We start from the raw sequence: 23,741 nt of genomic DNA on the forward strand, positions 1-23,741 counted from the left end.
CCACTGAAGATTATTTTGTGCTTCATGGGTACCGCAAGGGTATTTTCTCAGCATCAACTCCATCAGTCAAGATGTCACCAATACCAATGTCAAATATAAAAACATATTAAGTGGCCTATGGATATAGATTTGTGCAAAGGTGTATAAGCCAACCTCTGGTAATAATCCTCTAATTTAGTATTTGACAAAAACTGTTTTTCTAAGCAACATTATGCACTAGAAGTCTCACTCTTCCAGATAAAAAAGTATAATTTATATTCATGGTATCACTACATCTCTGTATACTTGCCAGTGTGTTAAGTTTTTAGCTTACTTTACTTTAGAGATACAGCGTGGCCCATCAAGTCCACGTTGACCAATAGTTACTTGTATTAGTCCTATCCTACACTCTGGGGACAATTTACAGAAGCCAATTAACCTACAAACCTGCATGTCTTTGGAATGTGGGAGAAAATCGGAGCACCCGGAGAAAACCCGGGCAGTCACAGGGAGAACGTGCAAACTCCTTACAGACAGCACCCCGTAGTCAGGATTGAACCGGCGCCGTGAGGCAGCAACTCTACCGCTGTGCCGCTGGTTTGTTCAGACCCTTCACTCTCACTCATCATTGACTTTGATGGAAAGGTATTTACACTAAGCATCCATTAAGTAAGGTGCCACATCAACCAAGCTCTGCTGTATAACACCACCCCTCAACTATAAAGGTCCACTTCATGACCCTGGTAACTGTGGATTACTCACTGTACATTGAAAGCTAGATAGCAATGACTTTGAATGATGATTTTCACCATTGCTTCCAATGCACCACCACAGAATTTGGTTGTCAGAGCAAAAGGAAAATATTCACCTCTTACCCCTTCAAGTACCTTCTACTCCACCTGTGGAAGAATGGGCTGTTCCCCAATGGCCCCCATCAGCCACGACAGCACTTATAGAAACATGGTGGAAGCTGGTCTTTCTCTATCCCAAGGAACTGGCTAAGATGATCTCCAAATTCCCTTTCTGTGCAGATGGATCAGCCAAAGCTTCTGAGATTCTTTGGAATGTGGGAGAAAACTGGAGCACCTGGAGAGAACCTCGGCAGTCACAGGGAGAACGTGCAAACTCCCTACAGACAGCACCCGTAGTCTGAAGAATGGTCTCGACCCAAAACGTCACCCATTCCTTCTCTCCAGAAATGCTGCACGTCACGCTGAGTTACTCCAGCTCTTTTGTCTAATCTCAGAGATTGAGTCAGTTTAAATCAAAGCTTGTCTTTGACATATAGAGTGAGCCGAGTAAATTATTCAAATTATGTTAACAAAACTGATAAAACTCTAGAGACATAATGGCTAACACACTACACTGTAGCTCGGTACACGTGGTAATAAATTAAAACCGTGCCAAGCTAAACTAAACAAGGAACTGCAGATGCTGACATTTTAGTAAAATGCAAAGTGCTGGAGGAACACAGGGGGTCAGGCACCACTTGTGGAGGGAATGGACAGGGAATGTTTAGCATTTGGGCCCTTCTTCATGACAGGTTAGACTTGGAATTACTGGGTTTTTGAGAGAAGACAATGCTAACTCCTCGGCATCATCCATACGGCAGCCCATGTACTTGAAGAAAGGTATGGAAGTACAAATCACAATTTTGCTTATATCAATAACCTGCAAGAAACTAATGATCCATTTAAATCGTCATCCCTTTAAGTATCCTTTTTGCCACCAATCTTCCCTGGGCAGTGACCAAGTGGTGTGAAGTTGGTTCGAAGTTTAATTTGGCATTAGTATCCCTTCAGTAATTCTCCAGACTGATGGATATCAGCAATAATAGAACATAGCACCGTGCAGCCCAGCGACAGGCTCTTTGCCCCGGAATGTTCATGCCGTATATGATGCCAAGTCAAACTAAACTCCTCTGATCCATAGCGCCCCATTCCCTGCATAGCCATGTGCCTATCTAAAAAAAGCCTCTTAAAAGTGACCATAGCTCGGCAACAGGCTCACCCGCCATGGACCTGGGAATCTGCCTGGAATGGGAGCTTTGTCCGAGGCTTGGCTCCTACCCGTCTCCAAAGACTGCTCCTCTCACCTTAAAGCTATGCCCATTCCTTTTTGACATTTTCACCCTGGGAAATAGGTCTACCTTGTCAATGCCTCCCAGAACGTTACAAACTTCTCGACGCAAAATATATCAAGGGCATAATGAGCAATTTAAGGGCCTGTCCCACTTACACGATTTTTTTCGTCGACTTGCCGGCACCCTCAACTTGCCGCGACTGCTCACGGCCGTACAGGCGGCACCCCGCGACATGTCGCCACGTGACGCCTGAATGGTCGTGATTGGTCGCCCAAAGAGTCGTACCTTTTTCTGGTCGCCGCTGGATTTTCACCATTTCGGAAATTTTCGGCGACCTGTTGCGACTATGACGGGTGCCGGCGGTCGCCGAAAAAATCGCGTAAGTGGGACATACAGGCCGTTTACATCCTTCTTAATTATGTGAGAGCCTAAGTCTATAAATCTCCCACACATTGGATTCTGAATTGGGCACAGTTCGACATATGTCACCCCATCCTCCCCCTGCCAAAGCGTGCAATGCAACTGAACTTTACAGCCTTTACATCATAGCCTTTGTTCAATTTCAGAAATGAGCTTGTTCTTCTGACATTCTCATTTCCTTCAGTCCGTCGAGCTGAAGTTCCTCTCTGCTTGTTGATTTTTACTCGTGATTAAGAATCAAACGGCAGACAGTGTTAACATCTAGATGTAATTCGCAGCATATTATCTTAAACCCAACCAGCGAGAGAAAAAAATCATTCTTCTAGACGTTCCTAGAGTTGATGGATTCTAATACACATTCTGGTCGTTGCCAGAGTTGATGGGTTGTAATACACACTGTCACCCCATCAAAGATTTCAACTTAAAAGCCACTGAACCAAATCTACAAAAACAGACTGTTGGAACACAGATTAGCAACATGAACCTATACTTCTAATTAATTTTAAGCTAGATATTTTTCTTATCTGCTCTTTATTTTTGTGCTCTTATCTTTGATTGTAGGAAAGGCACTGCCACAATCCAATTACATTGAAAGCCATGCATCAGGATTGTCATCTGCCTTATTATACCTATCGATGTTTAGGTATTAAATTGCAGTCAGATAAGCCTCTGTCATACCACAACAGAGACAGTACATGATGATAGGCAACAAATACCAGCCTGAGACTTCTTTTGACTCTGATATTTCGATCTGCATAAAACTGGAATGATGTATTTACGATAAACTGTTTACGAGCAATGACTCGCTATCTGCGCAGTCTGCACGGATGCCTCTGATATACGTGTGTTAACGTCGATAGCAGGATGGTTGAAATCTGGGAACTGCAGATGCTGTTTTAAACCAACGATAGACACAAAATTCTGGAGTAACTCAGCAGGACTAGGCAGCATCTCTGGAGAGAAGGAATGGGTGATGTTTCAGGTTGGGACTGAGAAAGGGTCTCCACCCGAAACGTCACCCATTCCTTCTCTCCAGAGATGCTGCCTGTCCTGCTGAGTTACTCCAGCATTTTGTGTCTATCTTTGGTTGGAATCCGGGGTCAGTCAATGGAGACTAAATGGTGCTGACCCTAAATCCCCTGGTGTGGATGAGGAAGCAGTGGATTGCACAAAGCAACATTACATAGCTTTATATACAGTACTGTGTTTACAATTAAATCAAGAGATAATCAGATAACCTTGTGGTAAGAACAGTCTCTTTCCAATGCTAAACTTGAAATCTGGTATATTATGCATGCCTGTTGGCCTGTACTGATATTACTTAAGACTTTAGACTTTAGAGAGATACAGCACGGAAGCAGGACCTTCGGCCTAGGAGTCCACTCCGACCAGTACACTAGCTCTATTCTATGCACTTACAATTTTAGCAAAGCCAATTAACCTGCAAACCTGCATGTCTTTGGAGTATGGGAGGAAACCGGAGCACCCGGAGAAAACCCACGCAGTCACAGGGAGAACATACAAACTACATGCTGACAAAACCCATAGTCAGGATCGAACCTGGGTCCGTGGCACAGTAAGACAGCAACTCTACCACTGCACCTACTCCTGCCCCCATAACCGCCAAGTTGCAAAGCTCAGGGTGTCATGGTTGTTTGGAACAAAGGCATCAACTTTCATAAGGTCATGTGATAGGAGCAGCATTAGGCCATTCGGCCCATCACGTCTCCTCCACGGCTGATCAACCTCTCCCTACTAACCCCATTCTCCTGCCTTTTCCCATAACCCCTGACACCCGTACTAATTATGAATCTATCTATCTCTGCCATGTGTTTTTAATTTAGTTTAGAGATACAGCGCAGAAACAGGCCCTCCGGGCCACCGAGCCCGCACTGACCAGCGATCCTCGCAGACTAACACTATCCTACACAGTGGGGACAATGCAGAGCATCCAGAGTTGTCAAGCCAGGGGGCGGCAGGCCTCTGCACGATCAGTGGGTGTGAAAGCGATACCTTCATCATCAACTTTTCTCCATATTTAATCTCAATGCTGGATTATACTTTACAAACCTGCTCGATCATTTACTCCGAGTTCAAGTGCTCTTCCTACAGCCCTTGACATCTTTCGCATCAAGAAAATTGTCTACAGCCCTTTCTATTGGAAAGTTCCGCAGATTCAAACTGATGAGGTTTCTCCTAATCTCAGTGCTGAATAATACTTTATTATTATGAGTGAGATGCCGGCTGGCCGCCCGCCACTTGGTCCTCACTTGGTCAGCCCCGCAGCTTTCACCGGGAGCTCCCAACGTCCCTCCTCGCACCTCAAAGGTCCTCCTCATTCCCCGATGGCCCATCTCACTCTCCAATAGCCCATCTCACTGCTCGAAGAACATACCAAAGAATGAACAATATTTTAAGAGAGTGGCCCTGCCAGACACAAGTAACGTCAGATAGCTCTGGTCAAGAGGTTGCAATGAGAAGAGGTGAGTGATTCTCCTCAATCCCGGCAGACCACTGGCCCATTGGTATGCTGTACAAATATTGAAAACCATCATTCAGTGGAACCTTGATGGAAAATAAATGCCAGTATAGATATACAAACCAAACAATCTTGCTTTAGTTTAGTTTAGTTTAGTTTAGAGATGCAGTGCAGAAACAGGCCTTTCTGCCCACCGAGTCCACGCCGACCAGCGATCCCCGCACACTAACACTATCCTACACACACTAGGGACAATTTACAATTTTACCAAGCCAATCAGCCTACAAACTTGTAAATATTTGTAGTATTGGAGGAAGCTGGAGCACCCGGAGAAAACCCACGAAAGTCCCCGGGAGAACTTACATAGTCCGTACAGACAGCACCCGTAGTCAGGATCGAACCCAGGTCTCTGGCACTGTAAGGCAGCAACTCTACCGCTGCGCCACCATGCAAAATGATTAAATGCCAGTGACCAAATGCCCCATCCTCCCTGAGGAATATCTTGGTCTCCAAGCAATTGATAGAGAAACCAAACTTTGTGTCCTGTTTTCAAAGGTATGTCCTAGGACATTGTAATAGTGCTGCATAATCATACACCCAGTTCATTAATATTTTTATTTGAGGTGAAATTGAGGAGCAAAGTATACATATTAAATATTTTGGCAAAAATGTATAAAAGATGGAGAGATGACTGAATAAATTCATAAGTGATAGGAGCAGAATTAGGACATTTGGTCCAACAAGTCTACTCCGCCTTTCAGAATGGCACAATGGTGCAGCAGTAGAGCATGTGCCTGACAGAGCCAGAGACCTGGGTTTGATCCTAACTATGGGTGCTGTCTGTACAGAGTTTGTACATTCCCACCGTGACGTGCGTGGGTTTTTTTCTGGGTACCCCGGTTTCCTACCACACTCCAAAGATGTACAGTTTTGTAGGTTAATTGGCTTTGGTAATATTGTAAATTGTCCCTAGTGTGTAGCGGACAGTGTTAATGTGCGAGGATCGCTGGTTGGTGCGGACTCGGTGGGCCAAATAGTCTGTTTTGGCACTAAACTAAATTTATATCTATAGTCTATAGTCACAAAGCTATGAGTTTAATGTCAACTCCATCTTACCTGGCTATGACAAAGAGCACACAACTGACTCCAAAGTAGGCCAATAAGATGTACATCCATATATCTGGAGAGAGAGGGTTGAGGAAGGAGAAGACACCAGCGTTTGTTCCATTCGATTTTCGGTACAAAATACTGATCCCCAACGTCATGAAGGGCTTAGAGAAATCAATGACCTTCTCCCGGGCGTAGGTGATGGTGAGCGGAGCGACGGCAAGGTCAGCTTTCTGTGGAGGGAAAGATGCTCATTAAAGAAAACTTTTATCAATCTTATTTTTAAATTGCATTTCATTGAAAGTGCGCAGATGATTTGCAATGTGGAGCAGCGTCATTAAATAACCACAAATCACACATATTATATGTGTGTCAGAAGCCCTCTCTGTTTCCTGCAATTAAACACTTTTATTTGTCAGATTGATGGCAGTGATATATACCTGTAACAGTAATACACCGACAACAGAATAACAGAGGGATGAATGTGCAAATAAATCAGAGGTCCAGTACAATGCAGTCAGCAGGGTGGTATGGAGTTTGAATTCGATCAGAGGTTGTCCTACCAGATGCACAGATCTGGTCCTCCCAACTTCCATCCTTCTGAAGGAAAGATCTCACTAACAAATGTTAATCCTACCTTTCCAGCAAAGGCAAATTTGTGCAACAGGGTCTCTGGAACTGGTGTGCTACAATGCTGAAAAATACATTCCATATTTATATCTTCCTCTTTCCTCTACCTGTTGTACTTGAGTTTGGATTAATTGTGGTTATGTACAGGTCCACCACCGACTTTCTGATAACTCTTGGTCTGGCAACTTCTTTACTCCTGGCAAAATTACGAGAGTGCGCTTGAAATTTCCCCGCGGAAAGTCCCCCTGAAAAAGTTGTACCGAGGCTGGGTGAGGCGTCCGATCACGGCCTCATTGGGACTTCCACGGACAGATTTCTGATCAGCGGGTCGAATTTGCCGCCTGATCTGATTCCATAGTCGACTTCCACGGCCAACTTTGCTGGCCGGTATCTCGGCTCCTTGGCAGCCTAGTTGGATTGTACCGGCACCGTTCAATTCCTCTTGGAGGACATGACCTCTGTTGGTCCAGCAAAACGGGTAATCCAGAAAGGCTCTGGAACTAAGGATGCTGGTAAATCGGTGGTGGACCTGAATAGTATTATCTGATTTGATTGGTTAGCACACAATACAAAGCTGTGTCACCTTGGTACATGTCATAAGGAATAGGAGTAGAATTAGGCCATTCGGCCCATCAAATCTACTCCGCCATTCAATCATGCCTTCTTCCCATAACCTCTGACACCTGTACTAATCAAGAATACTTGATTCTTATTTTTTATTATCGATTATTATTAGCTGCCAGACCAAACGAGTTGACACTGTCCTTAACTCTGCAATGTGGGTCATCACAGGGACGCTTAAGACAACACCTTTGCCGAGGCTCCCTGTCCTCACTCATATAGCCCCTCCCAGCAGACACAGAAGGGAGAGGATGTTGAAATATTGGTGCACCATGGAAGCTATCACTGACCTTCCCATCCATGCTGAATTGAACAACCTGCCCAACATGCACCTGAAGTCCCGCAAACCCATCTGGTCGTCCGTTATATCCCTGGAAGTCTTTGACTCCAAGACTGAGTGGAGCAGAGCCTGGAAAGATGCCGACACCAACAACGGAGAGGTCATCATAGACCCCACAGTGAAACCACCAGGTTTTGACCTCCATCACAAGCAATGGCTAACCCTGAACAGAAGCCACACCCTCCACGCAAGAACAACCCATCACCTGCATAAGTGGGGGGTGACAGACAGCCCTGCTTGCGACTGCGGAAATCCTGACCTCACACATCGTGAATGACTGCCAACTGAGGCTTTTCCCTGGTGGCATTAAAGCCATCCACCCAGTAAGTGACGCTGTCCTGGCCTGGATGTCCACCCTTGATCTACAACATTTAGGCTGTGCACATCATACGCAAGAAGAAGAAGAATAAACCTAAACCCATCTATCACAATTCATGTACCTTTTCCCTCTCTGTGATTCCTGGTCTACAATTTGCTATTTCGCTGCAAAACCTCCCCAACGTAATTCTACTTTGAAGACGTCCTCCTCCTTTCTCCAATTGGAGTTCTGTGAGACTCTCTCCCTCTTCTCCCCTTCTGTGATTCCTCCCAGCACTGTGTCTTTTTTGTAAAGCAGCGTCTGCAGTTCCTTGTGCTTAGTTTTCACTTCTGGTCCAGCTTCAGAACCGTTGGACTATTGGTGATTATGAAATGATCAGTCAGTTTCTCATAGCAGTATTCAACAAATGTGCTTGTCTCTTCCTGTGGCTGAACTACTGAGTATTCCCTCCTCATGCCTTTTTTTATGCCTTTGGTGAAATGGAATATTTTATTTCACTATTCTTCTTTATATACTTGGCGAATAAAGTGTGATTCTGGTTCTGAAGCATGGTCAATCATATTGGCACATGTTTCATAACCATCATAATCATAATCATATTTTATTAGCCAAGTATGTTTTGCAACATACGAGGAATTTCATTTGCCATACAGCCATGCCAATAAAAAGCAACAGAACACATAAAATACATTTTCACATAAACATCCACCACAGTGACTCCTCCACATTCCTCACTGTGATGGAAGGTGGAACAAAGGTTGGACCCAATGCTCCTACTCTGCAGAATTGGGCAAGTGATGATTACTCGCACTGTTTACAACTGAAGGTGATCAATAAGTTGATTCATAAGTTCATAACTTCTATGAGGAGAATTAGGCCATTCAGCCCATCACGTCTACTCTGCCATTCAGTCATGGCTGATCTATCTTTCCCCCTCAACCCCATTCTCCTGCCTTCTCCCCATAACCCCTGACATCTGTACTAATCAATAATCTATCTATCGCAGCCTTAAATATATATCCATTGACTTGACCTCCACAGCCTTTAGGCAATGAATTCCACAGATTCACCACCACATTGACACACTTACTAATCAAGATAACACATTCAGGCATTACACCTGTATTCAGTCTTTTCCTCATGGCACGCACTGGCAGTGTGAGAAGAAACTACTTTCATTATCAGCTCAACCGTCCACTTAGAGTAGGTCACGTTGACCAGTCTGGTTGAAGGACAACTTATTTAACTGTAAGAGGCAAGATATACAGTAATTTGTCTCGTGTCTTCCTTGATGATGAATGAATTTGACCAATATATGTACAAAATACCTCTCGCTTCAAAGAGATTTAGATAATTACAGCATTAATCCCTGTGCATGTTTTTGTTTCATATTAAATTGAGGTCAATTAAAACTAATTTGTGCTTCTCAACTGAAGACAGGACCACTTTTCTGGAATAAAATCGGAGTTCTGATGAGCTCTTAAGAGACTCAGACTTCAACATGCTTATCACAACAGGTAACCAGAAGCAGATTCTGGAAGGAGGTGAGGAGGAATTTCTTTCGTTAGAGGGTGGTGAATCTGTGGGATTCATTGACACAGAAGGCTGTGGAGGCCGTCAATTGATATTTTTTAAGCAGGGATATATTCTTGATTAGTATGGGTGTTAGGGGTTTATGGGGAGAAGGCAGGAGAATAGGGTTAAGAGGGAGAGATAGATCAGCCATGATTGAATGGTGCAGTAAACTTGATGGGTCGAATGGCCTAATTCTGCTCCTATCACATGAATTTATGAACTTATGATTCCAACTTTGAACTAGCCTGTGTACAGATTGCGAGGTGGTTCCAGTCCACAGACTTATATCTTTGGAAGGTAAGGTTTAGGATTAGGCTTATTATTGTCACGTGTACCAAGGTACTGTGAAAAGCTTTTGTCTCCATGCTAGCCAGTCAAGTTAGATGATACTATGTGTAGGAAGGGACTGCAGATGCTGGTTTATGCCAGAGATAGACATAAAATGCTGGAGCAACTCAACGGGTCAGGCAGCATCTCTAGAGAAAAGGAATTGGTGATCGGAACCCCTCTTTAGACTGGAAGTATAAGTAACATGGGTGTGGGAGGGTGGGGGGGGGAGGGTGGGGGGTGACTGGAGGCAAGAAAAGGCCAGAGCAGTAAGAGAGAGTGTTGCAGAACTATCGTTGGAGAGGAGGAGAACTTCTTCAAATTAGAAGCCTTCAAAATCTCCTTGAGGAGATTGCACAGTGGTGTGGACAAAATGTGTAGGAAGGAACTGCAGATGCTGGTTTACACTGGAGATACTCACTAAAAGCTGGAGTAACTCAGCGGGTCAGGCAGCATCTCTGGGACATGAGTACACTCAAGCCCAACACAGGTACAAAAGATAACGTGAAAAGAAAGAAGCATGAGTGCAGAATATAGTTCTCAGCATGTAGCATTACTGTTCCAGAGATAAGACTCATACCCGCAAAGAATTAGGCTGGAGAATTGGGACTGTACGCTAGCTTATGAAGAGTCTGATAACAGACGGGAAGAAGCTGTTCTTGTATCTGGTAGTATGCACTTTCAAGTCTCTCTATCTTCTGCTGGAGCAGGATGATGAAGGAAAGGCCAAGATGAGAACGGTCCTTGATTTTACTTCGGAGTCACGTGAGTGACTACGTGAAGAGCCCGCTCAGCACGCATGCGCGACATTTTACGTTCAGCAGTGCAACAGCGGCCGCATCGGGAGTCAGGCGCTCCCGCTACAGGTGAAAGAACGGACCGTCAGGTAAGCTCTGAGGTCGGGTTTTCTTTCACAGGGAGCCTTCTGCTGTCAGGCAGAGAAGAAAGGCTATTGGACTAACCTGTCCCCCGCTCGACTCCACGGAGGAGCATTCCATCTGGGGGGGGGCAGCAACAAGGGGGTAGGACCACTTACCAGGCGCTCCGCTATCCCGACACCGTGCCGAGCCCAGCCCCGCTAGCGCCTGAGCAGCGGGCTGGAAGTAAAGCCACGGAAGAGGCGTCCGGCCGGTGGCTTCCGACTTGTCGGACGGGGACGTCTCTCCACCCGCATGGGGAGGGGAGACAGCCGCATGAGCCGCATGGAGCGGCTCCTGGAGCAGGAGCCCCAGCGGGACGCGCTTCGTGAGGGGCGCCCTCGCAGGGGGAGTTCAGGCACTCCCTCCACAGTGCCTTGTGCACTGTCCATTGTTTCCTCCTTACCAGAGGGTAGCTTTGGTGACCAGGACTGGGCTGGTCAAGAACAGGGGATGATGGCTGAAGATCTCGGGAGTATGCAAGGGGTGCAGGAACAGGAAGAGCTGCTAGGTGTGGTGGACCGCTATGTGGCAACCCCACGTGCAGGAGGCCGTTAAAAGCCAGACGTCAGCCATCTCATCGTTTGCTCGTTCCGTGGCCAAATACGGAGATGACCACAACCTTCGTAAACAAATCATAAGACCTGCCATAAAATCCTAAATTTGCGGGGTTGTGCATACCCCAGCCACTGAGCCAGACCCACTGCTCTTTGGCAAAACCTCACAAAGCATATGAAGGATATGGAAGAGGCTTTAAAAAACTTTCGGTCTCATGAGGGCAGGCCCGGGACGAGCAAACCAAAAACAATAATTCCTACGCAGCAGCACCCCATCGCGTCCATCAGACGACGTCTACCATATGGGACTGATGAAAGCTCGGGGTCTGCATTCTATCCCCGGAAGTCTTCTTTAGCCAAGGGCCCAGAGCGGACCCCATGGAAAATGCGCCACCCCCCAACGTCACCGCCACGTCAGACAACGTGCAACACTCGTTGGACCGGCAGGAAACAGAAGAATACCCATAACCATGGAGGTAGGTGGGTCTGGTTCCTACCAGCGAATAGAGTAATACTAACAGGGGGGAGATTACACCTGTTTAAAGAAGCACGGGAGTCTATCACGAGTGATCAGTAAATACTCAATGGCATTAGTGGATACAAATACAATTCATACTAGAAAAATTGCCACCAGTTCAACATTCACCCCAGAGGGTATTTTCCCCTCTCCGTTAAAGAAACGAGAGGGACAAGCTGAACTGGTGAGACTAATTACAAAGTGTATCATGGGAAAACATGAACCCTTGGAATTCGTATCAAATATATTCACTAAACCCAAAAAAGATGGTGGATGTCGCATCATTGACTTAACTTCACTAAATATGTTTGTTAAGTATATACATTTCAAAATGGAAACGGTTGTTACTGCCAAACAACTAATTTCCAAAGGATACTTCATGGCAAGCATTGATCTTAAAGATGTTTACTATTTAGTACCATTCACAAGGATCATCGCAGATACCTGAAATTTACCTGGATGGGGCAGCTATAGCAGTTTAAAGCGTTACCCAATGGGTTCACATCAGCCCAAGATTGTTCACCAAGATACTAAAACCAGCTCTGGCAATATTAAGAAGACAAAAACGTATTGTCATCGCATATCTTGATGATATCTTAAATGGTAGGCAAGACCATGGAATTGACTATGTTAGCTGTATCAGCTACCAAACAGTTATTCGAAACCCTGGGATTGTCTTACATCCAGATAAATCTAAGTTGAAGCCATCCACAATCATGGACTACTTGAGTTTCACAATTAATTCAGTCTACGTGACTGTAACATTGCCAAGAGACAAAATAGTTGAATTGGCACAATCATGCAACAATTTAATGGTCAACGAACTACCAACTATTCGACAAGTAACAGAGTAATTGGAAAAATGGTAGCAGCATTTCCGGCTACATAATTCGGACCTTTGCACTGTCAAAACTTACAAAGAACAAAGGTACAGGCACCAAAAACAACATACACGTCATTATGATCATGTCATGAAGTTACCCACTGAAGCAATATCAGAACTACAGTGGTGGGCAAAACACGTTTGGCATAGTTTCAGCCCTATTATCATCATCACTAACCCTATGTTAGTTATCCAAACAGATGCCAGTGCTCAAGGCTGGGGAGCAACTAACTCTATATCCAGCACAGGTAATAGATGGACTAACCCAGAGTCATCATTACCACTTACACTGGGCATTAATTATCTAGAGATGTTGGGTGACTTTTATGGTTTAAAGCGTATGCACAAATATGCTTCACTTGCATGTACGGTTACAAATAGATAATACTACGGTGGTGGCCGACATTAACCATATGGGCGGCATAAAATCGGTATAATCCGACAAGTTGGCAACACAATTTGACAATGGTGTGTCAAAAGACATATTTGGCTATCAGCAACTTACCTGCCAGGTAAGCTAAATACAGTGGCAGACACCAGGTCACGTAAATTTAATGACAACATCGAATGGACGTTAAAACCCCAAAAGATTTTGCAAAAGTTATCAAGCAATATGGCACGCCAGATATCGATTTATTTGCATCAAGGCTAAATCACCAGGTACCTATGTATGTCGCTTGGGAACCAGACCATGAGGCAGCAGCGGTAGACGCGTTCGCGCTGGATTGGGGAAATTCTTCTTCTATGCATTTCCTCCCTTCTGCCTCATCAGTTGGGGACTACGCACAATACAAATGGACTCTGCTTCAGGTATTTTGATAGTACCCGACTGGCCTATGCAGCCATGGTTCCCAATACTCCATGACATGGTTGTTGAAACTCCGATGGTATTCCCCAGAGTTATTAACACCCAGTGTCAGGCACAAGCCACCCGTGCCATGAAAAAATCAAACTCCTGGGTTGCAGATTCTGCACAAACCACTTCTGGAACTGGGATTATCAGAACAAACCTTCGACACCATGTCAGCATCCCTCCGAACATCCACTAAAAAACAGCACTTGTCCAGCATCAAAAAATGGGAGAAGTACTGCTTGGATACAGGGACCACCTACTCAACCGCTACAGTTACCAACGTACTGGAATTCCTAGCGAACCTTCACCACGATGAAGGACTCAGCTACAGAGCCATCAACACAGCTAGAAGTGCGCTGTCTGTCTATTTAAAACCAGCTCCAGGACAACAGGCCATGGGGTCCCACCTGCTGGTGGTCAAACTAATGAAGGGTATTTACAATTCTAACCCCCTAGACCAAGGTACACCCATATATGGGATGTCAGTGTGGTCCTGACATACCTCAGAGGATGGCCACCAGCCAGATCCCTCAACCTGGAACAATCTATGCTCAAAACACTCATGTTGATGGCACTTGTATCTGCACAGAGGGTCCAGTCACTATACCTATTGCGACTGGACAGCATGCTCACAGCTCCAGACCAGATCTCTGTCATTATCCAGGGACTGATCAAACAGAGCAGACCAGGAACACCTAATCCAGTCGTGGAATTCCGGGCTTACCCGCCAGAACCACGGTTATGTGCCATGACCCACGTATTATCCTACATAGACACAACCAAAAATATTCGAGGGAGATGAAAAGCCTTGTGGGTCAGTCATAAAAAACCTTATGGTCGGGTGACGAGCCAAACCATCGTGAGATGGCTCAAGCAGGTGCTAAAAGCTGCTGGGATAAACACTAACATGTACAAATCTCATTCCACTAGGGCAGCATCCACGTCGACGGCTAAAAGAATGGACGTGCCTATAGACCACATCCTCACTACAGCAGGATGGTCGGGGGAAAGACCGTTCAGAAATTTTATAAAAAGCCGTTGGCAAAATCTGCTTTATTTGCAGAAATTTTTTTTACAGACTGCAAATATTTAATTTAAGCCCAGGGGAGCAATTTAATTTATTTGTTGTTATTGTTAAAAAATACCATTGCGTTTTCTACAAACAGATTCATTGGTTGATTACGATAACACACTTCCTCCCACAAGGACTTCGGCAGTGCGTGAAATAATACCTGTTACACGGTTTGAAATCACAGAGCTTTAAAATCGTCACGTAGTCACTCACGTGAATCCGAAGTAAAATAGTAAGATTAAACGAGAACTTACCAGTTTGAAGTTTGATCTGTATTTTATGAGGAGTTACGATGAGGGATTACGTGCCCTCCGCTCCCACCCTCAATAATATGGGTCAAACTGATAAACTGATTTCTCCTTTTCTTTACTATGTTTACTTCAATAACGGTGTCTATCTGTGATTCCACACCGCTGCTTTGAAGTATGCCGCGCATGCGTGCTGAGCGGGCTCTTCACGTAATCCCTCATCGTAACTCCTCATAAAATACAGATCAAACTTCAAACTGGTAAGTTCTCGTTTAATCTTACTATTATGTTGGCTGCTTTCCTGAGCGAGCATGAAGTGTAGATGGAGTCAATGGTGGGGATCTAGGTATCAGTTATGGACTGAGCTACATCCACAACTCTCTGCACTCTCTTGCAGTATAAGCATGGCTGTTCAAAAACCAAGTTGTGATGCAACCCGACATTATGCTTAACATAGGCACAAAATTCTGGAGTAACAAACAGCATCTCCGGAGAGAAAGAATGGGTGAGGTTTTGGGTAAAGACCATTCTTGAGCTTTCTGCGGCTCATCTGTAGAAGTTTGTAAAAGTAATTGGAGACATGCCAAATAGGATGGACTGAAATCCTTTCCAGTTTCATTTGAAGGGGAGTTATTTTATTCTGAGAATTGCCTGGCTAATGTTCCTTAGGTGTCATGGCCAAGAGGAAATAAAGGATTCTGATGTACCTCACTGGAGTCGATAGTATTAACATCCTTGAGCTTTCACCCTGTGTAAGTTTCTGTATAAGCCAGGGAGTCACATAAGTCATTTGGTTATACACTGCGTGGTTGTTACATGCTGTGAAGGGCCATAATGTCATATTGTTATGGATTTCCGAATGATTCCATCACAGTAATAAGGAAGGCAGTCTTAATGCAAGGAGCTGGAGTGTTGAACGGGTTCTGCTTCACTCGTACTCAGGTTATAATAATTTTGTAATCTCTGGAAAGAAGGAATGGTTGACGTTTTGGGTCGAGGCCCTTCTTCAGACTGGGAAGTCTGAAGAAGGGTCTCAACCCAAAACGTATCCCATTCCTTTTCTCCAGAGATGCTGCCAGTCCTGCTGAGTTACTCCAGCTTTTTGTATCTATCTTATCTTCGGTTTAAACCAGCATCTACAAATAATAATTTTGAATCCCACCTTTTCAGAAGATATTTATATTCAGCAAAATATTCTCACTGAGGCAAGGATCACACTGGGCAAGGATGATTCACCAAATTAATTCCCAAGTATTCACCGGCACGGTGGCGCAGCGGTAGAGCTGCTGCCTTACAGCTCCAGAAACCTGGGTTCGATCCTGACTATGGGTGCATGCTGTCTATATGGAATTTGTATGTTCTCCACGTTGATGCATGGGTTTTTTTCCGGGTGCTTCAGTTTCCTCCCACATTCTGAAGACGTACAGGGTTGTAGGTTAATTGGCTTTGATTAAAAATTGCAAATTGTTTCAAGTGTGTGCGTGGTAGGCTGGTCGGCACGGACTCGGTGGGTCAAAGCTCTTATTTCCGTGCTGTATCTCAAAAATAAAATAAACTGAACTGATCTTCTGATAGCGGTGGTGACAGATGGAAGTGAAGATTGGCTTTGGTGAGCGGGCTGCGGACTTGATTCCCACGGACTTGGGGGGACACTGGATGTTCCAAGATCGGCCGTGGGAGGCGCCTTGACTGAGCGGCGGCCTGTGAAAGGGTCGACGTGTCGATGGAGAGGGCTACTGAAGGCCCTGCAGCACCCAGTGGATCACATGGATTGGACACCACTAGAGGCCTCCCTGTGATCAGACGAGCGCCTGGATCTGCCAAGGCCTGTAGTGGCACAGAGTAGGTCTTTAAGGCCAAGATAAGACTATACTGTATATTGTTTTGCTTCTAGTTCCCTCCCACCACCACTAAAATTAGTCTAAAGAAGTGTCTAAACCCAAAACATCACCAATCCATTTTCACCAGAGATGCTGCCTGAGCCGCTGAGTTACTCCAGCATGTTGTGGCTATCTTTGATTAATCAGTTGCACAATTGGCAATGATTTACTCTCTTGGGATCACACTGTGCCCACTAAACACTTGAACTATCGGGGAACCATCGTGCCTGAGGTCATCTCTTGCCAGCCATGATAAGTCCTGATCTATTGTTGTTTCTAGTTCCTCCCCCTACAATCAGTCTGAAAAAGGGTCCCGATACGAAACGCCGCCTATCCATTTTCTCAAGAGATGCTGCCTGACCCGCAGAGTTACTCCAGCACTTTACGTCTATCTTTGGTATTAACCAGCACCTGCAGTTCATTTTAATGACTCTATATTTTTAAGAACTTTGAAACTTGAAGGATGCAAGATGGCACCGGAAACGGCAAATTGTTTAGTGCCTTAGTGTAATCTACTATTCTTACACACTTTTACTGAGGTACGATTACGTATAATAAGATTATACTGAATTGTCTGCAAAACATAAAATCTCACTATACCTTGGTACCTATGACAACACAGTGGTGCAGTGGTGGAGTTGCTGCCTTACAGCGCCAGAGACCTGGGTTAGATCCTGACTACGGGGCTGTCTGTAAGGAGTTTGTACATTGTCCCCATGACCAGTGTGGATTTTCCTCTGGTGTTCCGGTTTCCTCCCACACCCCAAAGACAAACAGGTTTTCAGGCAAATTGGCTTTGGTATGAGTGCAATTTGTCCCCAGTGTGTATAGGACAGTGTTAATGTGCGGGGATCACTGGTCGTAGCGGACTCGGTGGGCTGAAAGGACTGTTTCCGCACTGTATCTCTAAACTAAACTAAATAATATATTAAGAAAATGCATTGACATTCAATATTTCTGAAAAAAAGGGTTATTTTAGGTAGACAAAAGTGTTGGAGAAACTCAGCGGGTGAGGCAGCATCTATGAAGCGAAGGAAATAGGCAATGTTTCGGGCCGAAACCCTTCTTCAGTTTAGTTTAGTGTAGTTTAGAGATACAGCATGCAAACGTGCCCTTCGGCCCAGCGAGTCTGCACCAACATTTACACTGCACATTAACACTAACCTACGCACACTAGCAACAATTTGCACTTATACCGTGGCCAAGTAACCAACAAACCTGTACATCTTTGGAGTGTGGAAGGAAACCGAAGATCTCCATGCAGGTCACAGGGAGAATGTACAGACAGCACCCGTAGTCGGGATTGAACCCGGGTCTCTGGTGCTGCAAGTGCTGTAAGGCAGCAACTCTACTGCTGTGCCAGCGTAGACGGCCTTTTTGTTTGCACTGGTTGATTTAGTGAAAAGATCCTCGAGGCAGAATTTGCCACCATTTAGTCGCTTTCTGTGTTACTTAACACCTTTCAAGAATGGAAACGTGTTCACACAGCCAATACTGCTACACAGTCTGGTCTCACCAACAGTCTCTGCGCTTGCCTCTCTTGTTATCTTGAATCTGTTATCAATTCCGTGTCTGCAGCAGTTAAAGGCAAGCCAGAAATGAAAATTGATTTTATTTGGCTAGACTTATAACTGCTGCACACACAGAAATGAGGGCTGATTCTGAAAAAAAGAATATGTCTGTCCACTGATCCCTGCTCATCGATTTGTCCATATCAGATTTAATGGGTGTTTTATAGCATGGAATTTATTTAAAAAAAAGCATTTTGTAGATTTGGAATTCTGTACTCCATTTGTTCCACTTCAGCTGCTCTCGTTGCAGAGTTGATCTTTACTATAGATAGACACAGTTCAGGAGTAACTCAGCAGTTCAGGCAGCATCTCTGGAGAAAAGGATCAGATCATAAGATCATGTGATAGGAGCAGAATTAGGCCATTTGGCCCATCAAGTCTACTCCGCCATTCAATCATGGCTGATCTATCTCACCCTCCCAACCCCATTATCCCACCTTCTCACCATAACTTCTGACACCCATACTAATCACGAATCTATGTATCCCTGCCTTAAATATATCCACTGACTTGGCCTCCACGGCCTTCTGTGGCAAAGAATTCCACAGATTCACCACCCTCTGACTAAAGAAATTCCTCCTCATCTTCTTCCTGAAAGAATCTCCCTTAATTCTGAGGCTGTGACCTCTGGTCCTAGACTCTCCAACTAGTATAAACATCCTCTCCATGTACTCTTTCACAATTCCAGGCCTTTCACAATTCTGTATGTTTCAATGAGGTCCTCCTTCGTTCTTCTAAACTCCGAGAACAGGCTCAGTGTCGTCAAACGCTCATCATATGTCAACCTACTAATTCCTGGAATCATTCTTGTAAACCTCCTCTGGACCCTCTCCAGAGCCAACACATCCATCCTCAGATATGGTGCCCAAAATTGCTCACAATACTCAAAATATGGCCTGACCAGCGCATTATAGAGACTCAGCATTACATCTATATTTTTATATACAAGCCCTCTCGAAATAAATGCAATAGCATTGAGTTTGCTTTCTTTACTACCGATTCGACTCGCAGATTAGCTTTTTTGGGAATTCTGCACTAGCACTCTCAAGTCCTTTTGCACCTACAATTTCTGGTTTTTCTCTCCATTTAGAAAGGTCTTACCAACCACCTAAGTCAGACTAACCGGCCTATAGTTCCCACTATTCTGCTTTGCTGCCTTCTTGTGCAGCGGGGTAATATTGGCAATTTTTCAATCATCTGGAACCACTCCTGACTCCAGTGATTCTTGAAATATCACTGTCAATGCTTCCACAATCTCTAAAGCCATCTCTTTCAGAACCCGAGGGTGCAGTCCATCTGGTCCAGGTGACTTATCCACCTTCAGCCCTTTCAGCTTCCCAAGCACCTTCTCCCTAGTAATAGCCCCTCCACTAACTTCCACCCCCTGACTCTCTTGATTTCAGGCACGTTGCTGATGTCTTCCACTGTGAAGACTGATGCAAAAAAGTTATTCAACTGCTCTGCCATTTCTTTATTGCCCATTATCACTTCTCCTGCATTATTTTCCAGTGGTCTAACGTCCACTCTTGCCTCTTTCTTACTCTTTATATAACTGAAGAAATTTGTGCTATCCTCTTTTATATTATTAGCTAGCTTACCTTCATATTAAATCTTTTCTCCCCATATTGCCTTTTTAGTTACCTTCTGTTGTTATTTATAGGTGATATTTAGAATCATAGTGTGATACAGTGTGGAAACAGGCTCTTCGGCCCAATTTGCCCACACTGGCCAACATGTCCCAGCTACACTAGTCCCACCTGCCCTTGCTTGGTCCATATCCCTCCAAACCTGTCCTAACCAAGTACCTGTCTAACTGTTTCTTAAATGTTGGGATTCCCTGCTTCAACTACCTCCTCTGGCAGCTTGGTCCATACACCCACCTGTGAAAAGGTTACCCCTCAAATTCCTATCAAATCATTTCCCCTTCACGTTAAACCTATATCCTCTGGTCCTCGAATTACCTTCTCTTGGCAAGAGACCCTGGGCATCTATCTGATCTATTCCTCTCATGATTTTATACCTCTATCAGATCACCCCTCATCCTCCTGCGCTCGAAGAAATAGTCCCAGCCTACTCAACCTCCCCCTATAGCTCAGCCCCTCTCGTCCTGGCAAACCTTCTTCAGTCCGATTGAGGTCGGTGGTGCGGCATGATCTTTAACATGCTGTGAAGGAATGAATTAAACAAATCGCAAATGACAATGCAAGACCCAAAGTGCGAGAGTAACTCAGCAGGTCAGGCAGCTTCTCTGGAGAACATGGAGAGGTGATGTTTCAGGTTAGGACCCTCTTCAGGCTGATTGTGGCAGGGGTGGGGGGAGAAAGCTGGAGGAGAGGTACTGGTGGGACAAAGTCTTGCAAGTGACAGGAGGATACAGGTCACTGGCTCAGGAAGGATCCTAAACCGAAACCTCGCCTATTCGTATTCTCAGGGATGTGTCTTTGTGTCATTTTTTGTAAACATTCATCTGCTGTTCCTTGTCTGTACAAAAGGGCAATGTATGTTGTCCATGCCTCAGCATTGTGGATGATATGATACAGGCATTGCAAGTAATTAGTTAGGCAACCAGTAACTTCCCTTAATTGCAACACTTTGGAGAGCAGAAGACTTCTGCAGAACTTCAGGAAGAACAAATAGAGCAATACAGCACTGAAACAGGCCCTTCAGCCCAAATCATCAATGTCGATCAAGATACCCCATCTGAGCTAGTCCCATTTGTGCATATTTGGCCCATAATCCCTCAATCTTTGATATCCACAGTCCATTCCTACTCCTGTATCTTTATGATGAGGCCCTTGTTAAAATATGTATAAAGGCTTTACTGAAAACAACTATGTTGTCAAGCCATCCAAAAATTCCCATGGTTCATAGCAAAAGGATTTGAGTATAGGAGCAGGGAGGTTCTACTGCAGTTGTACAGGGTCTTGGTGAGACCACACCTGGAGTATTGCGTACAGTTTTGGTCTCCTAATCTGAGGAAAGATATTCTTGCCATAGAGGGAGTACAGAGAAGTTTCACCAGACTGATTCCTGGGATGTCAGGACTTTCATATGAAGAGAGACTGGATAGACTCGGCTTGTACTCGCTAGAATTTAGAAGATTGAGAGGGGATCTTATAGAAACTTACAAAATTCTTAAGGGGTTGGACCACCGATGTTGGGGAAGTCCAGAACAAGGGGTCACAGTTTAAGGATAAGGGGGAAATCTTTTAGGACCGAGATGAGGAAAACATTTTTCACACAGAGAGTGGTAAATCTCTGGAACTCTCTGCCACAGAAGGTAGTTGAGGCCAGTTCATTGGCTATATTTAAGAGGGAGTTAGATGTGGCTCTTGTGGCTAAAGTGATCAGGGGGTATGGAGAGAAGGCAGGTACAGGATACTGAGTTGGATGATCAGCCATGATCATATTGAATGGCGGTGCAGGCTCGAAGGGCCGAATGGCCTACTCCTGCACCTATTTTCTATGTTTCTATGTTCTGAAAACACCTTGAGTTGAGAAGAAGATCCATGTATATAAATGGTGGAGAAGCCACTTCTACACGGTGACGCAGCGGTAGCGTTGCAGCCTTGCAGCGAATGCAGCGCCGGTGACCCGGGTTCGATCGCGACTACGGGCGCTGTCTGTACGGAGTTTGTACACCCCCCCCCCCCCGTGACATGCGTGGGTTTTCTCCGAGATCTTCGGTTTCCTCCCACGCTCCAAAGATGTACCCTGTACAAGTTTTGTTGGGTCATTGGTTTGTTAAATGTAAAAATTGTCCCTAATGTGTGTAGGATAGTGTTAGTGTGCGGGGATTGTTTTCCGGTGCGGACCCGGTGGGTTGAAGGGCCTGTTTCCGCACTGTATCTCAATAGACAATAGGACAATAGGCTACCGGAAATTGGAGGAGCAGCACCTCATATGCACCTTGGGCAATCTGCACCCTAGTGGCATGAACATCGACTTCTCCAATTTCCGGTAGCCCTTGCTGTCTCCTCCCCTTCTCAGCTCTCCCTCAGCCCTAGGGCTTCTCCTCTTTCTTTGTCCTTTCTTCTCCACGCTCCCCCCCCCCCCCCCCCCCCCACACTACATCAGTCTGAAGAAGGGGTTCGGCCCGAAATGTTTCCTGTTTCCTTCGCTACATAGATGCTGCCGCACCCCCTGAGTTTCTCCAGCACTCTTGTCTATCACCAATAGACAATGGGTGCAGAAGTAGGCCATTCGGCCCTTCGATCCAGCACCGCCATTCAATGTGATCATGGCTGATCATCCCCAATCAGTACCCCGTTCCTGCCTTTTCCCCATATCCCCTGACTCCGGTATCTTTAAGAGCACTATCTAGCTCTCTCTTGAAAGTATCCAGAGAACCGGCAGAGAATTTCACAGACTCACAGCTCTCTGTGAGAAAAAGTGTTTCCTCGTCTCCGTTTTAAATGGCTTACCACTTATTCTTAAACTGTGGCCCCTGGTTCTGGACTCCCCCAACATCGGGAACATGTCCAAACCCTTAATAATCATATATGTTTCAATAAGATACCCTCTCATCCTTCTAAACTCCATAAGGAGTTTAGCCCATTCTCTCAGCATATGACAGTCCCGCCATCCCAGGAATTAACCATTTAAACCTACCTCACGCAATAGCAAGTCCCTCCTCTAATTAGGGGATGAAAACTGCACACAATACCGCAGATGTGTGGTGGAAGTGGCGGCGCTGTTGAACAGCTGCGGCTTGCCTGCAGTCCGTCTGTTTTTACTTTTTTTTGTTGTTTTTTTGTCTTGTTTTAGCTAAATTTTAGTTTATTAGGTTGTGTTATGGGGGGGGGGGGGTGAAACATGTTTTTTTGTCTCTTCCTTCGGGGGGAATGCAACTTTTTCTTGTCCTATCCCCTTCTCTGCCTCCGTCTGCGCTGAGGCCTAATGGCGGAGCTGGCGGTCTGCAACCTGCGATCGACCTCGGGGCTCCGGAGGCAGAGCCAGCCAGGACTTACAAAGCGAGGCTGGCCAACTTCGGGGTTGGGGCGGCGGCGGCCCGACTCGCTGATGCGGCGTTCCAGCTTTCGGCAGCGGCCCGGAGCTGAGGGTGCGGGACTCGGAGCTGAGGCAACGGTGGCCCGACTCGCTGAGGCAGCGGTGGCCCGACTCGCTGAGGCAGCGGGACTCGGAGCTGAGGTTGCGGGACTCGGAGCTGAGGCTGTGGGACTCGGAGCTGAGGCAGCGGGACTCGGAGCTGAGGCAGCGGGACTCGGAGCTGAGGCAGCGGGACTTGGAGCTGAGGCAGCGGTGGCCCGACTCGCTGAGGCAGCGTTCCAGCTTTCGCCAGCAGCCGACTTGGAGCTGAGGCTGTGGCGGGCCGACTCGGAGCGGAGACGGCGTTCCGGCTT

General features: G+C 45.6%; 1 protein-coding gene across 1 annotated transcript in view; it reads right to left on the bottom strand.

Annotated features, from left to right (window-relative positions):
* The window catches only part of grik3 (glutamate ionotropic receptor kainate type subunit 3), a 579,584-nt gene that overhangs the window by 167,509 nt on the left and 388,334 nt on the right, over positions 1–23,741 (bottom strand). The window contains exon 11 of the mRNA XM_033045484.1: positions 6,078–6,301. Coding sequence (XP_032901375.1) covers positions 6,078–6,301 — 224 coding nt within the window. The remainder of the gene's footprint in view (positions 1–6,077; positions 6,302–23,741) is intronic.

This window comes from Amblyraja radiata, chromosome 27 (assembly GCF_010909765.2).
Source record: "Amblyraja radiata isolate CabotCenter1 chromosome 27, sAmbRad1.1.pri, whole genome shotgun sequence".
NCBI lineage: Eukaryota > Metazoa > Chordata > Chondrichthyes > Rajiformes > Rajidae > Amblyraja > Amblyraja radiata.